Source organism: Lissotriton vulgaris, chromosome 5 (assembly GCF_964263255.1).
Source record: "Lissotriton vulgaris chromosome 5, aLisVul1.2, whole genome shotgun sequence".
NCBI lineage: Eukaryota > Metazoa > Chordata > Amphibia > Caudata > Salamandridae > Lissotriton > Lissotriton vulgaris.
In genome coordinates this window covers 9,240,887-9,257,221 of record NC_141693.1, presented here as the reverse complement: position 1 = coordinate 9,257,221, position 16,335 = coordinate 9,240,887, and the positions used below count along the sequence as shown (strand labels likewise).

At 45.3% G+C, this 16,335-nt stretch overlaps 2 protein-coding genes across 5 annotated transcripts in view; one reads left to right on the top strand and one right to left on the bottom strand.

Moving 5' to 3' along the window:
• Nucleotides 1-16,335, bottom strand: part of LOC147709977 (H-2 class II histocompatibility antigen, A-U alpha chain-like) — a 1,213,889-nt gene that overhangs the window by 1,073,229 nt on the left and 124,325 nt on the right. The gene's annotated exons all lie outside the window — the stretch shown is intronic.
• The window catches only part of LOC147709978 (H-2 class II histocompatibility antigen, E-S beta chain-like), a 352,816-nt gene that overhangs the window by 287,660 nt on the left and 48,821 nt on the right, over nucleotides 1-16,335 (top strand). Inside the window, exons 4-5 of the mRNA XM_086920661.1 lie at nucleotides 5,242-5,355; nucleotides 9,516-9,548. Coding sequence (XP_086776787.1) covers nucleotides 5,242-5,355; nucleotides 9,516-9,548 — 147 coding nt within the window. The remainder of the gene's footprint in view (nucleotides 1-5,241; nucleotides 5,356-9,515; nucleotides 9,549-16,335) is intronic.

The window sequence follows — 16,335 nt, the reverse complement described above, 5'->3', positions numbered from 1 at the left end:
GGTAGGATGTTAGTTCGGCTAGGAGAACCTTTGTACTAGAGGATATGTTAAGGTTAGCCCAACATCGCAATGTGGTAATGAAATTGTACATAATATGAAACTGTTTATTTTAATGTTTTAATTTTGTTTCATATTTTAATAAATACGGCCCGGGAGGGTCACTCCCTCCCGTCTCCAAAAACTTCAGAACTGTTTCCGGTTTCCCATCCTTGGGGATTGTGTTGAGAGGGGGTGGCGGGTATCTCAGCCATATGGCAAGGGGCGACCAATCGGTCCCCCCGAACGTATGGCAGAGTACCACGATCCCCCCGGGAAGCCATCTTGGGCGGGAGGCGAGTCTCGGCTGGTATGCCCGAAGCGGCGTAGCCGGGGCGCGCCTTTTTCCCGCCCTAGAGTGGGTTGGCCTAGACACTGACGCGGCTGGCCACGCCCTTGGGGCAGGCAGGGGCGGGTTTACGCCCGCCCTGAAGACGGATAAAAGGAGGAGCAAGACCAGAAAGCATCCTCTTGTTCCTGTGCTCTGAAGCTGCACCTCCTCGCTGCACGTGAGCTCGAGACGGAACGAAGAGCCATTTTTGACCCACCCACCAGCCCCTGAAGACAGCGAGTGGTTTTAAATAAAGTTTGATTGATAATTCTGATTTTCGTTTACAGGTTGCGGTATTATAGTGAAGATTTTGAGTATGCAATAAAGAATGATTGTTTTGTGTTATGTTATGCAAATAAAGTAATTCTGCTTTAGTGTTCATCAGTGGGCATGCTTTGAATAAAGTTGTTGTTGCTACTGTCTGTTATATTTAGTCTTTAGTTATTTAGTTATCATTGTCGTATTTATTTTGGTCGGGCGGTAAGGTCATGATCGGTGAGCACTAATTGGAAGATCCCTATGAGTGGGCGTCACCCATTACGGATGGGGGCGCTCGGGGGAGGTGGCCATTGGCCCCTCAACGGGGAGGCGGTCCCTTCTAAGGATGGGTCGCCGAAAGGAAAGGGAAGGCGGTCAAGGCCCCTTCATGGATAGGAGGGGTTACAGCCCCCTCCTGGGGAATTTCCCGGGGCCAGTACGTCTGCGACGGCAGATGTGGTAAGTTGTGTGGGGTTTGGGGGGGGGTCTACGCTACCTTCTAGATACCTCACACGAGTCCTCGTACGACCTTTAAGTGGCGTCGAGTTTTATTGGGGCCCCCGTCAAGTCAAGGGAAATTGGTAGTTGCACTTGAGGTAAGCCTCCGTGCCGCCCCTCTCAAGTGAGGGGGATATGTCTGGGTTAGGGATCTTGACACCGGTTACGACCTTGCCGTTGGCCCTTAAACGTTAGGATGTACAATTTCAAAAGTTAAGTAAATGTTTGGTAGGATGTTAGTTCGGCTAGGAGAACCTTTGTACTAGAGGATATGTTAAGGTTAGCCCAACATCGCAATGTGGTAATGAAATTGTACATAATATGAAACTGTTTATTTTAATGTTTTAATTTTGTTTCATATTTTAATAAATACGGCCCGGGAGGGTCACTCCCTCCCGTCTCCAAAAACTTCAGAACTGTTTCCGGTTTCCCATCCTTGGGGATTGTGTTGAGAGGGGGTGGCGGGTATCTCAGCCATATTTTCCTCGTTGACCTGAGAATATAGGTTGTGGCTGAGACAACGGCATTGACTTGACCGCACATGTCAAGGTGGTCATCTATTACCACTCCCAGGTTTTTAACTTTCCTGGAGGTAGAGTCCCCATTGAATTTGGCCACCAACTTGGGGTCCAGAAATTAACATCTTTGCCAAACAGGATGACCTATGTTTTGCTTGAGTTTAGCTTAAAACAGTTTTGAGTCATCCAACTTCCTACTGCCTCCATACATTCCTGGAGCCTTTCTCCAGTTGCCTTCTCCTGCCCTGGTCGAAGGGACACTACAATTTGAGTATCGTCGCCGTATGAAGTAAGACAAAAGCCGAATGACTCAATCAGGGGGGCCAGGGAGGACACGTAAATGTTACAAAGCGTAGGGCTTAATGTTGACCCTTGTGGAACTCCACAAGGGAGTAAGAAGGTTTTTGAGAAAAACTCACCTAAAGAGACTATCTGTAGTCTGTCCGAGAGGAATGAATTAAGCAGAGGTCATGCTTTATCCTGCACTCCGCAAGGCAACAAACGGTCCATCAGTACTCCATGGTGGACCGTTTCGAAGACTGCGGAGAGGTCAAGCAGGATCAGTGTGGCCTTTCCTCCCTGATCCAGTGCTCTCCTGATCTCTTCCGTAGATTTAAGAAGGGCAGTGTTCGTACTGTGCCCTTTCCTGAACCCAAATTGAGTGGGGTCCAGAACCTTGGCCTCACGTACATAAGTGCTCAGTTGAATATTCATATGTTTCTCAATCATTTTAGAGGGAAGTGGGAGGCGTGAAATGGGGCGAAAGCTATTTTGGTCTTTCATATCCAAACTCAGCTTTTTCAGAAGTGGCATAACTGATGCAGTTTTCCACATTTTAGGAACGTGCCCTTCAGCAAACATAGCATTGAATAAGGAAGTGAGTGCCATGGCAATAGGTTCTGAAGCCAATTTTGCCACCGCCACTGGGCAGGGGTCATAGGGTGCACTAACAACATGTTGATTTTGTTGCACGTAGAAGCACAGGAAAACATTCTGTTAAAATATCTGTACCTGACAGTACTGTCTACCTGTACTTACACAGAGGTGCCTACAGCAGCAAACAAAGCCTGCAGGCAGGTAACTTCTTTCATTCACAGGTCAGTACGAAATGCTTCCTTTCCTCACCCCATCAATTAGGGATAATAACACAAATTGGGTAAAAGGTATTCCTCTTTAAAGGTTTGGATACAGGAGTAATTGGGTAAAGGGTGACTCTTTCACCTTCACTAAAGTCATAGATCCAGGCTGCACTCCACTTGAGCTAAAACTTTTTTTGTTGAAATCTCCAAATTATGGGCAGATGCTGCATTATAGGATAAGTGCAGAAAATCCATAAATGTGCATAGAGCAATCATGCAACTCTTTAAATGCCCTCCCAGGAGTAAATGGGTTTGCCAACCTTGAGGTCACCGGTCTTGCCTGGCAGTGCTTAATTTGAACCGCTGGTTTCCGGTACTCGGCACCGGCACTTGTCAACACGGGCGCTAGTGACAGTCTGCCACAAGGTGGCGCTGTCTGACTAATTTTGAGATGAACACAACAACAGTTAATTATTCATTCAATATACATTAAAAATGACTATTGACTGCTGCGTAAACCATTCTTATAGCTTTGGGGGCCTGAAATAGTCCGAATTGTCACACTTGTTGCAGTGTGATGGTTAGTAGTTGTGTTGTAACTAACATTGGCAGAGCTGGTAGGGGCAGTGTGTGGTGCACGCTGCAGTGGCCTCCTGATGCCAGCCATGGCACTTATTTATTTTTTTACAAATTAAATTGCAGCTCCCTAGCAGGGCAGCCTCACCAGTCCTCAGTGAGGAGAACCATGGCTGACTTCTGGCCACGCGGTCCTGATGCAGAAGTGGCGATTATTGTCCCCAGTAACCCTCATCGGCCCCTGTGAACTTCGCCTCAATAGTCCTAACCCCAGAGTGGTCCCTGGAGGGTTTCTTGCCAGGCGTGTCATCAGTCTTTTGCTCACCCTGAGTGTTTCTAGCCCCTGAGTGTCTCTAATCCCTAAGTGTCTCTAACCCCTGATTGTCTCTAACCCCTGATTATCTCTAACCCCTGATTGTCTCTAATCCCTGATTGTCTCTAATCCCTGAGTGTCTCTAATGCCAGAGTGTCTCTAATCCCTGAGTGTCTCTAATCCCTGAGTGTCTCTAATCCCTGAGTGTCTCTAATCCCTGATTGTCTCTAATCCCAGAGTGTCTCTAATCCATGAGTGTCTCTAATCCCTGAGTGTCTCTAATCCCTGAGTGTCTCTAATCCCTGAGTGTCTCTAACCCCGAGTGTCTCCAATCCCTGAGTGTCTCCAATCCCTGAGTGTCTCTAATCCCCGAGTGTCTCTAACCCCTGATTGTCTCTAACCCCTGATTGTCTCTAATCCCTGATTGTCTCTAATCCCAGAGTGTCTCTAACCCCTGAGTGTCTCTAATCCCTGAGTGTCTCTAATCCCTGAGTGTCTCTAATCCCTGAGTGTCTCTAATCCCTGATTGTCTCTAATCCCAGAGTGTCTCTAATCCCTGTGTGTAATCCCTGAGTGTCTCTAATCCCTGATTGTCTCTAATCCCAGAGTGTCTCTAATCCCTGAGTGTCTGTAACCCCTGAGTGTCTGTAACCCCTGAGTGTCTCTAATCCCTGATTGTCCCTGACATTTGCTGCTCAAGAGCTCGAAAAAAAGGAAGGAGCAAAAGAGGAACTGGGACATATGGACACCTTGCAGCCGGACCAAGATCATCTTTCATCCTCTTTACAGCCCCCCTCTTCTTCTTTTTTGTATTAAGACACTGCAAGCATTTTATTTAAGATAAAAGGGGGCAGTTACATCTAATCAAATATAAGCCCAAATGTGTGCAGCACCCCTTGTTATAACTGTTATTTGATGGCCCCAATCTTTTAATGAGAGGGCCACTGCCTTATAAAAGCACTACTCTTGCTTCCTTTTATCTTGTATATTTAAAAACGTTCTCCCTGTTTTTACTTATCATGTATATCTGTGCAAAGTCGCCCAGGACACGGGGCATGTTTTATGCTGTTTTACGCTGATTCAATATGTTGGTGTTTATCACATGGTGGTAAATTCCACCCTTTTACGATTTTAACAAATAAAATAAGAGTATTATATATATATAATCCCTGAGTGTTTCTAATCCCTGAGTGTCTCAAATCCCCGATTTTCTCTAATCCATGACTGTCTAGAATCCCTGAGTGTCTCTAAACCCTGATTGTCTCTAATCCCTGAGTGTCTCTAAACCCTGAGTGTCTCTAATCCCTGATTGTCTCTAATCCCGGAGTATCTCTAATCCCTGAGTGTCTCTAATCCCTGAGTGTCTCTAATCCCTGATTGTCTCTAAACCCTGAGGGTCTCTAAACCCTGAGTGTCTCTAATCCCTGAGGGTCTCTAATACCTGAGTGTCTCTAATACCTGAGTATCTCTAATACCTGATTGTCTCTAACCCCTGAGGGTCTCTAAACCCTGAGTGTCTCTAATCCCTGAGTGACTCTAATGCCTGATTGTCTCTAACCCCTGAGTGTCTCTAACCCCTGATTGTCTCTAACCCCTGAGTGACTCTAATGCCTGGCGCCCTCCCTCACACAGGGCTCGAGACCTCGGAGTCGGCCAGAAGCAAGATGGTGACGGGGATCGTGGGCTTCGTGCTCGGAGGGATCTTCATCACCATTGGACTTGTCATCTACCTGAAGAACAAAAAAGGTGAGGGGAATATGAGGGACACTGAGGGATGGCAACACTGAGGGACGAGAATGGACATAGCGAGGGACAGTAACTGTGAAGGACAATAATGGACACACTTAGGGAATATAACACTGAGCGACAGCAAGAGTGTGCAGTGAGAGACCATAATGGACACAGTGAGGGATTATAACACTGAGGGGCAGTAACTGTGAGGGACAATAATGGATTCTGGGTGATTATAACACTGAGGGACAGCAAGAGTCAGGGACCATGTCAGACACTGTGATGGACAGTAACTTTGAGGCACCACAGAGAATACAGAGAGGGGCAGTAACATTAAGAGACAGGAAAGTGGGGGATCATAACTGTGGGGGAACACTGATGGACATAGTGTGGTGTAGCAACAATTAGGGATAGGAACCATGAGGGAATGTGATGGACAAAGTGAGGAACAGTGACACTGAGGGTCAGTAATAGTGAGGAACCGTGAAGGGCACAGATAGGGGTACAGCCAGTGAGAAAATAAGATCACAGAGAGGGATAGTAACAATGATGGACACAGTGAGGGATAGTAAAGGTGAGGGATAGTAACAATGATGGACGCTGTGAGGGATTATGACAGTGAGGGATAGTAAAATCAAGAAAATGGGGAACCCAATAGACCCTTGTCAGCTTGGGCAGTTCACAATAAACATGTAAATACGCCTACAAGGGATTTGTTTAAAAAACTCTTCAATACTTAAAGATAATTTTCAGGTAAGTTCTTATTCAAGTACCATACATCAAGATCAATTAAAAAAATCAAACAGAATAACGGTCACTTATCGATGAACCAATCATCAAAGAACATGAAACAAGGCAAGAGAGTAAAAAAGAAAGGAAAAACACGGGTGGGTATATTCAAACAAAATTTAGTATCAATTCAAAATTCATTTGTATAGGGTACATAAAAAACAACAACACAATGTAACCAGAAGTAATACTAACATGAACTATAAAAATCCTTCACAGTCACATTTGTGAACACCTTTTCACAGAAATCTATTTCCGGCAATCTGAGGAATTCAGGCAATCTGAGGAATTCATACAAAACTAATAATGACTCTCTTTCATTTGAGCAGAAAATAGGTGAAGAAGTCGACGTTTTGGTCTAATTATGGCTTTGTCCGTTAGACCTTCTTCAGGACGTAGAGAATGTTGATTAAAAAGACCCCTGTATGTGCATGAAAAGGAACCATCAATTGTCATGTTGTTTTTAAATAAATTTAACGCTTATACACCCGTGTGAAAGAATTGCTAAGAGAAGATTGTGATTGAAGCTATAGAATTGAGTCAAAGGTCAAGTCAAAAGGAGACCCAAGTTCTAGGAGGAAATGGTAACAGATATCACCAGAGATAAGAGAAACTATAAGTTCATTTTATGTATACTCACTTTTGATTAAGTGGAAATCTTATTAATATTTGACCACCACAATATTGATAAACAAGATTTTGCACACATCCAGCTTTGAAACCTGTCCAAAAGAAGGAAAATTAATTAAGATGTTGTTTCTTTATAAAAGGATGTAATCACGCTATTGATAGATCAAAATTAGTGTGGAGTTGTAGATACCTTGTATTGACTAAAAATATACCATGCGCAAATGATAGGAGCAGCACACCTTTTTATTTTTGAAACATAAAACCCATTGATGCGTCTAAATGGTGCCAACTTCACATTAATCTGTACCTCAGGCTTTATTTATATTGTGAACCTGTCATTAATGGATATTTTTTATTTTGTTCTCTTATCTATCCATGAATGCAATATTTATCACTATGGCATATTGCATTCTATACTATTTATCCTTTATATATAAAGACCACTAGTAGTTAAGAAAGATCCTTACTTTGTATATGCTGGAAGCCGGTACCAGTTATTTAGGGTCTCTTGATTTGAGAACCAGTAACGTTATTTATGGTCTCTTGGTATAAAAACCAGTGACGAATCTATGAAAAAATATATAACAAAGAATTTTAGCAATCTATTGCGAGACTGAATTGTTCATTAACTAGTGACTTATCACAGCCGATTTGTACCTGTTAGTCAATATCCAAGAGATTTCCTCACCAGCCGCATGCATCAGTCGGCGATTGAAATCAGAAAACGGAGAACTCATCTTTAAACGATATTTCTGGCTTACGTTGTTTGGAGATGAAAAGAGAACTTATCTAGCTTTAGACGCAGCTAGACTGTTAAGGATTTTTACAGTTCATGTTAATATTACTTCTGGTTACATTGTGTTGTTGTTTTTATGTACCCTATACAAATGAATTTTAAATTGATACTAAATTATTTTGAATTTACACACCCGTTTTTCCTTTCTTTTTTACTCTCTTGTCTTGTTTCATGTTCTTTGATGGTTGATTCATAGATAAGTGAACATTACTCTTTTTGATTGATTTTTTTGGTTGATCTTGATGTAAGTTATTTGAATAAGAACTTACCTTAAAATTATCTTTAAGTATTGAAGAGTGAGAGATAGTAGCAATGATGAGCACAGTGAGGGATTATAATAGTGAGGGATAGTATCAATGATGGGCACTGAGGAATTGTAACAGTGAGGAAAAGTAACATTGATGGACCCAGTGAGGGATGGTAACAATGATGGACACCGGGAGGGATTGTAACAGTGAGGGATAGTAAGAATGATGGACACCGGGAGGGATTGTAACAGTGAGGGATAGTAAGAATGATGGACACCGGGAGGGATTGCAACAGTGAGGGATAGTAAAAATGATGGACACAGTGACGGATTATAACAGTGAGGGATAGTAACAATGATGGACACAGTGAGGGATTGCAACAGTTAGGGATAGTAGCAATGATGGATACAGTGAGGGATTATAACAGTGAGTGATAGTACCAATGATGTACACAGGTATTGTAACAGTGAGGGATAGTAGCATTGATGGAACAAGTGAGGGATGGCCAAGTACAGTACCGTGAGTGGTAAGCGATACAGTGAGTACTGCGTTATGGATTGTTCGGTGTTAGGATTGTGAGGAAGGCATCGCCCTATGATTGAACCCTTAATTAGGGGTCTTGCGGTGAGGGGCCAATGAATGAAGAGATCACCTATTGACAGTGCAGCACCCTCGGGATGGGAGTAACCAATGACAGTGTAGTATTTGAGTGAGGCTGTGTTGAGTGACGAGACACGGAGAGCCCAATTCACAAACGTAAAGTTAGTCCAAAAGTCCAACTTAGATCAGAAGTCTAACTTTAATATTTTGGGGTATTCACAAAGGTAAGAACCTACTAGTAACTTTACTACTAGTAAAGTTACTAGCAGTAACTTCACTACCAGTAACTCTACTGGTAGTAAGTATGCTAGTTGTAGAGTTACTAGTAGTAACTTACCTTTGTGAATACCGAAAAGTACAAAATTTAGATGTTTGGTCTAAGTTTGACTTTTGGTCTAAGTTTACCTTTGTGAATAGGGCCTGGGTGAGGCGTTTGTGACTGACAGGACCCTAAGCAAGGGATTATTGAGTGACAGGCCTCTTATTGAGACATTGTTGAGTGACAGGACACTGAGTAAAGAGTTGTTGACTCACAGGACTCAGAGTGCAGGATTGACGAGTGACAAGCCAGGGTGTTATTGATTGACAGAACACTAAGTGAGGTATAGTTGACTGACAGGACTTTCAGTGGGAGACTGCTGAGTGCCAGGACTCAGAGTCAGACATTGTTGAGTGACAGGACTCAGAGTTAGGCATTGTTGAGTGACAGGACTCAGAGTCAGGAATTGTTGAGTGACAAGACTCAGAGTTAGGCATTGTTGAGTGACAGGACTCAGAGTCATGCATTGTTGAGTGACAGGACTCGGAGTTAGGCATTGTTGAGTGACAGGACTCAGAGTCAGGCATTGTTGAGTGACAGGACTCCGAGTCAGGCATTGTTGAGTGACAAGACATCGAGTGAGGCGTTTTTGAGTGACCTGAAACTGAGTGATACATTGTTGAGTGACAGGACCCCAAATGATGGATTGTTGAGTGACAGGACACTGAGTGAGCAATTATTGAGTGACAGCACACTGAGTGAGAGTTTATCCACCGGCAGGACCCGGAATATAGGACAGATATCAGAGTGTTTAACGTTGGCCTTTAACAAGACACTTCTCTCTCTTCCACAGGGTCGCCTCAGTCCATCAGTAATGCGGCTGAAGGTAATATTTCTCCAGTTTTACTTTATTGTTTTTTTACCTATTTATCACCCTAACAACTACAGTATATTCAATCGTCACTACAAATCAGAGTCCATTTTGCGGCAGCGATACACAAACAAGTGGTCATACCAGTAAACTGGAGAGTATGTAAAAGGTATGATAATTCCACTCAGTAACCAGCACCAACAATAATATTGTTAGGAGCAATGAAAAACAGACCCAAAGTAACACTGAGATGAGATATACGGAAGCCCCAGGAGGCGTACTTCATTTGAATGCGAAAGCATCATAACAGTGGTGTATTCACAGACCGCCGACGGGTCCAGCTGAATGAGCGTCACAAGGGACCATATATTTGTATTCATATATTAAAACATTCATTCACTACAATATTTCAGCATGGAAACATCCCGGATGTGGCTTGATTTAAAGCACTGCAGGCACCTGGGATACCTCAAGCAGTGTTGGCCAGACATGTCGCGACATCACACTGTGCACCCTGACCGTAGCCTGTTGTGATTTTTAGTCTCTAGGCTGTGAAATATGTATCCCATGTGAGCCTGGCTGGGCCCCTGGTGCTCTGTTTGCAGATTAATGTAGGTACATCTGATTCAGCAGTGGTCCATTAATGCAGGTCTCTGAGCCAGCCAGCCGGCCGGATCGCCAGTGGGCTTCCATGACACAGCAATGCGTCCATGACAGAGCAATGTGTCCATGACACAGCAATGTGTCCAAGACATGGGAATGCTTCCATGACACAGCAATGTGTCCATGGCACAGCAATGTGTCCATGACATAGCAATGTGTCCATGACATAGCAAGGTGTCCATGACATAGCAATGTTTCCATGACACAGCAATGTGTCCATCACACAGCAAAGAGTCCTTGATACAGCAATGTGTCCATGGCACAGCAATGTGTCCATGACATAGCAATGTGTCCATGACATAGCAATGTGTCCATGACATAGCAATGTGTCCATGACACAACAATGCGTCCATGACATAGTAATGTATCCATAACATAGCAATGTTTCCATGACATAGCAATGTGTCCATGACATAGCAATGTTTCCATGACACAGCAATGTGTCCATCACACAGCAAAGCGTCCTTGACACAGCAATGTGTCCATGGCATAGCAATGTGTCCATGACATAGCAATGTATTCATGACATAGCAATGTACACATGTCACAGCAATGTGTCCATCACACAGCAATGCGTCCATGACACAGCAATGCGTCCATGACACAGCAATGTGTCCATGACACAGCAATGCGTCCATGACATAGCAATACGTCCATGACATAGCAATGCGTCCATGACATAGCAATGTTATGCATGGACCATATGAATTCCCGGTTACATAGATTTATCACGTTTTGCTCTTGACATCAAGCCCAGTAAACAGAGTCCAGGGCCTGGGGCTCTTTTCCACTCGATGAGCTCCGAAATAAGCCTCATTTCCTTGTCCATGGCTGAGACAGCACCGTGCAGTCCCACACCATATGGCAACAAGCATTGGCATAGCCAATATGCCTCGCCCGTGGGACCTTATAAGTATGTAATTCTGCAGCACAATATCCTTCGTGCAACATCAACTGTTGCATGCCTAAACACTTATAATGTCCCAAAAGCGAGACCTATTGGCTATGCCAATGCTTGTTGTTTTAGTCACAAAATGGAGTGAGGGGAAGCTAGAATTCTGTTTATTGTGTTTGTAGGCCTTGACTTCACTACAGCACCATGTTCTTGAGGTTTTCCGGCTTTCCTCTCTCTTCCACTCACTGGATAAACATAGAGCCTCCGGAAGCCCTACGGTGCTAAGACAGACCGAGAGAATGAATGTTACAAAGGCATATATGGTAGTGCTGTTCCTTAGTGAGTGTACTCACGTGATGTTAATACAATGCATTGTCAGACTCAATTTGAGGAGAATAACTTCCGGAAGAAATTAGCAATTGCTCTGAGATCGAAAGAGTGGAACTTGGTTTTTGGTGCCACACCCTCTGTAAGGCCAAAATCAAAAGACCACACAAAAATATTACGTAATTTATAACTTCACATAGATACTACTGGCCCTGTACATTCATGCTCGTGAGCTTCACAAGCGCCCTGTCCAGTTCTAAGAAGGTAGAAGCGGGAAATGACAAAAGTGGATGGTTTCCTCTCCTGCACCGTGCTGGCACCTTGTTTTCCCATTCAGAGACATCTCCACACTATCTTTGCAGGCCCAAGTGATGTTTCCTCGCGTCCCCCATGCCAAGCTCTGATTAAGGAAGCCAAGCACAAAGAGGCGCAAGGGGGATGGGCGCGCGAGATGCCTAGGTGAGGGCCTCTCATGGCGGCGAGCCACATGCGCGTGCTGAAAAGTGTGCTATTCTAGCGCATGCTGATGTTAGTCAGTGTTTGAACAGAGCAAAGCTGTAATGTCATCAGTGTATTAACAAAAGGCGCTGACAGGCGGTACAAGCACACGCTTATCTCTTCCATCACATCTGAAGCTGATATGTTCTTAGAGCACTGCTGTAAGACTTCACCTGGAATTCCAGAAAACTGTTGTGCTGTGTATTATTTGAACTCAGAGGGCCGAGATGCACAGACTCGCCTGCTCTAAACCTTCCTTAGTGTACTTCATAATCTGAATGGTGGTGGCTGCACTCTGAAAGTGGCTGGACTTAATACTCGTCTCCAATTCCAGATAGCCAGGAAGCTCGACTTTGGGGTTTGTGGAGTGAGGGGTTTTCAGCAGAAAAATATTTTTACATTTTGTAGTTTAGACCACAGTAGTCATATGCATTCACTCAAATGGCAACAGACTCCAAAGCGAGAGGACGGCTGGTGACATAAAGAAACAAACAGGGTTATATAGGCAGCAGTGGCTCAATTAAATGAGGTGAAATAGCCAGGGGAAGTCAGCTCAGGTGCCCCAGCAGCAGCCCCGAAGAGGAAGGCAGCTGCGGGGTCAGGAGGGCGCGCTCGCTACAAAACAAAAGGAAAAACACACATTGGTCGCGTGACCCGGCCGGGAGTTGTGTGCGTGCGCACGCAAAAAATAAATTTAAAAAAACGCGAGTGGTGCGCACATGCGCGAGCGACAGGAAAAAGTGCTGTGCATGTCACGCGTGCCTGTGCACATAATAGCAAGCTGGTGGCCGGCCTGGGTAACACTTTTAAACCACCTACTAAATTTCTCGCCAGAGCAGCGCATGCGCTGCCTCAGCGAGACCTAAAAGCCTGCGTTGGATGTCGACATCTGGGGCCGGCAAAAGACGCTCCAGAAAACAAGTAGTGCATGCATCTCAGAGTGAGATAAGTTTGTTGTAACGAGTTGAACTGTGTGTATCTGAGCCTTGGGCTTTTCGAGACCTTCTTTACATATTCCAACATGGCCACCCTTTGCCCATCAGTCATTCCTCCACCCTTGTCATGCTTCCATTTCTTCCTGACATCCAGGCGTTTCGTGGTGTGCTGCGTGTTCAATGCTTTATAAAGCGTGGTAGTTGCCTTTCTTCCACTCCCACGCACTGCAACAGGAAGGACGCTACGGGTCTGGTTTGTTCCTGGCCTCGTCTCTGATGTAATCTGTGCATGAGAGCATTGTAAGTAAGTTATTGGCCTGATCTCCCCCATACATATCTCTCAGCTCTTGAAATGTACACCGTACTTTGTCAACATATAGGTCTCCAACTGGTTCCACTCCTGTGTCAGTCCATGGCCTCCTGTCGTATGGTACCGTAACCTCCTTCATCTCAGGGAGCGTCCAGAGTGGTAGTTCTGGCGCGTGTGGAGGAGGTCGGCCCTTCACATGCAGATGTCTGTGCCAGTACCTCTTCACCACCTTTGCGAGATTACACATGCTGAGGATCACTCAAGTCAGGCTCACTAGCCAGTCAAGAATTGCCCAACCATGCAGCACCAGACCGAGACCAGTCCTCTCAGAATTGGGAGTTCCTCCAGCCACAGGAGGAAGGTCCTTCTCCTACCTGGCCGCCAAGACCTGGAACTCCCTCCCGTCCGACCTGCGCCTGACCCAAGACCACCTCTCCTTCAGGAAGAAGCTGAAGACCTGGCTGTTCGAGCAGTAGCGGCACCCCCCCCCCCCCCCCCCCCAGCGCCTTGAGACCCTACGGGTATGTAGCGCGCTTTATAAGTGTCACTGATTGATTGATTGAGCCATTTAATTGGCCATTGTAGTTGGGCAGCTGCGTAATATGTTTAATACCACCCTCCGAGAAAGGATGTTGTATCTTGTGGAGCTCAACCCATTTCCTACTTCCACTACCCCGTATTAATTCTGAAACAATAACATGATGTTCTGTAAAGAATATTATCTTTACGATTACAGGCAATGCCGGAAAGAAATATATAAGTCGAGGTAGGAGCAGCGTTTTGGCTATTTCCACCCGTCCCTTAGGGGAGAGTGTGATGCCGGCCAAAAGGGGAGCAACTGGCAGGCAGATGTAAGAACCCTGCCCAGGTAGCCACTGATGAGGTTGTCTTGCATGTGATGAATGTTTCTCCCCAGATATTTGAACTCGTCAAGTCTCCGTCCCAACCTTCCAGGCATCAAGTCGTGTCTGTGCTCATTTGCTGAAGGGGGCAGGGACAGGACTTGATTCAGTTGACTCTAAGGCCAGATTTCACCACAAACTCATCTAGCATTTCTGTTAAACCTGGAGGGGGCTCTTGGGCATTACAGAGATCGTCCGCATATAACGACACTGCGTACCTTCTGCTAAATGCACCAATACCTCATTCTGGGGCTTTCATGCACAGTAGACGTGCCAGTGGCTCTATGCTCCACTAAAAAAAATATGGATAATGGAACCCAATGTGTGCTGCCCCTATGAATGATAAAGCATTCCTAAATAATCAGCCGGATTCTAACTCTGGCCATCATGTGAGTGTACAATAATTGTATCCACCTAAGGAACACTGGGCTGAACCCACCCTCCTGAGGATAGACATGATATATGGCCAACAAAGAGTGTCGAAAGCCTTCTCGATGTCAAAGCAGTCAACCCCAGCAAACACTGGATGTTGAGGAAGGTCTCTCTTCCCAAGATTTATTTATTTATTTATTTATTTATTTATTTATTTGAACTTATATTGCGCGCAGCTACCCTCAATGGGTTTCCCGGCGCCAGGGATAGATAAAAGACAGAAAAACAAGCAGAAGGCCCAAAAACGGAACAAACAGTGCAGGGAAATTAATTGAACAAAAGGGTCTTCAGTTTTTTACGAAAAGGGAGAAGATCAGTCTCGGCTTTCAAAGCCGGCGGAAGAGCATTCCACATCTTTGGGCCAAGATAAGAAAAGGAGCGGCCGCCCATTTTAGCCAGTTTGATTCTGGGAACAGAGAAATCGCCACTAGTGGAAGATCTTAAAGTCCGACCAGGCTTATAGATTTGGACAAAATTCTGCAGGTATTTGGGGGCAGAACCCTGCCTGATTTTAAAGAGGAGGCATAATGTCTTAAATTTTACACGGTTCGGGACTTCAAGCCAATGAAGGTCACGCAGAGCCTGAGCTGCGGAGGATCTCCGAGGTACATTGCACAATAAACGAGCTGACGAGTTTTGCACCACTTGAAGCTTATTTATAGTGGCCTTATCGGCCCCAAGGTAGAGCACATTCCCATAATCAATACGAGAAATCACAAGAGCCTGGACGACAGTTCTCCGAGTAGAGCAAGGCAGCATCCATAAGATCTTCTGCAACCATCTTAAGGTGGAAAACCAGATTGCAGCGACCTTTGTTACCTGCTGTCTCATAGAGAGCCTATCGTCTATGAGGAAACCTAGGTTGCGGGCGACGGGGGCTGGATTCGGCAGAGGACCCATATCACTGGGCCAATGCCGTGGGCCCCACAGATCTATATTCTTGCCCAGGATAACAACCTCGGTCTTGTCACCGTTGAGCTTGAGCAGATGGTCGTGCATCCAAGCAGCAACGCGTGACAGGCCAGATTTCAAGGCAGAGACCTCATGGCCCTCACTGCTGGAAAGAGAGAACACGATCTGTGTGTCGTCGGCATACAAATAGATTGTCAACCCGGCGTCCTCCACGATGGTAGCAAGGGGTCTGATATAGATATTAAACAGCAAAGGGCTGAGAATCGACCCCTGGGGGACGCTGTATGCCGATGGATAGACAGCAGATTCAGCTTCTGTCGAAAACACCTGAAAGGTGCGCTCACCTAAAAAGGAGGCAATCCAGGCCAGCGCAGATCCAGCAACACCAAGGGAGCGGAGAGAGTCAAGAAGAATGGAATGAGACACGGTATAGAATGCTGCACTCAGATCCAAAAGGATGAGTGCAAAGGTCTCCCCGCGATCGATACCGTGCCGAAGCCTCTCCGTCACCCCGAGGAGTGCGGATTCAGTGGAGTAGTGAGCGCGAAACCCGGATTGGGACGGATGAAGATATCCCACGTTCTCGACAAACGAATTAAGCTGAGTGTTCACATGTCGTTCCAAGATTTTTTAACATACAGGCAGCAGGGATATGGGCCTGAAATTGGCTAAGTTAGAGGTGTCCGCGCCGGTCTTTTTCAGCAAGGGAACGACCATGGCATGCTTCCACTCCTGCGCCACCAGAGACTCTGTAAGAGATGTATTTAGGAGTCTCATTAGGACTCTCCATGGCTCGAGGTCCAACAGTTTTAGGATTTTCACAGGAATAGGGTCCCGAGGGGAGCCTGACCTAATACTGTTCAGGCACGATGAGAAGGTGATACCATCAAACAAAAGCCAGTCGTGAATATACATAGAAGGGGGAGGA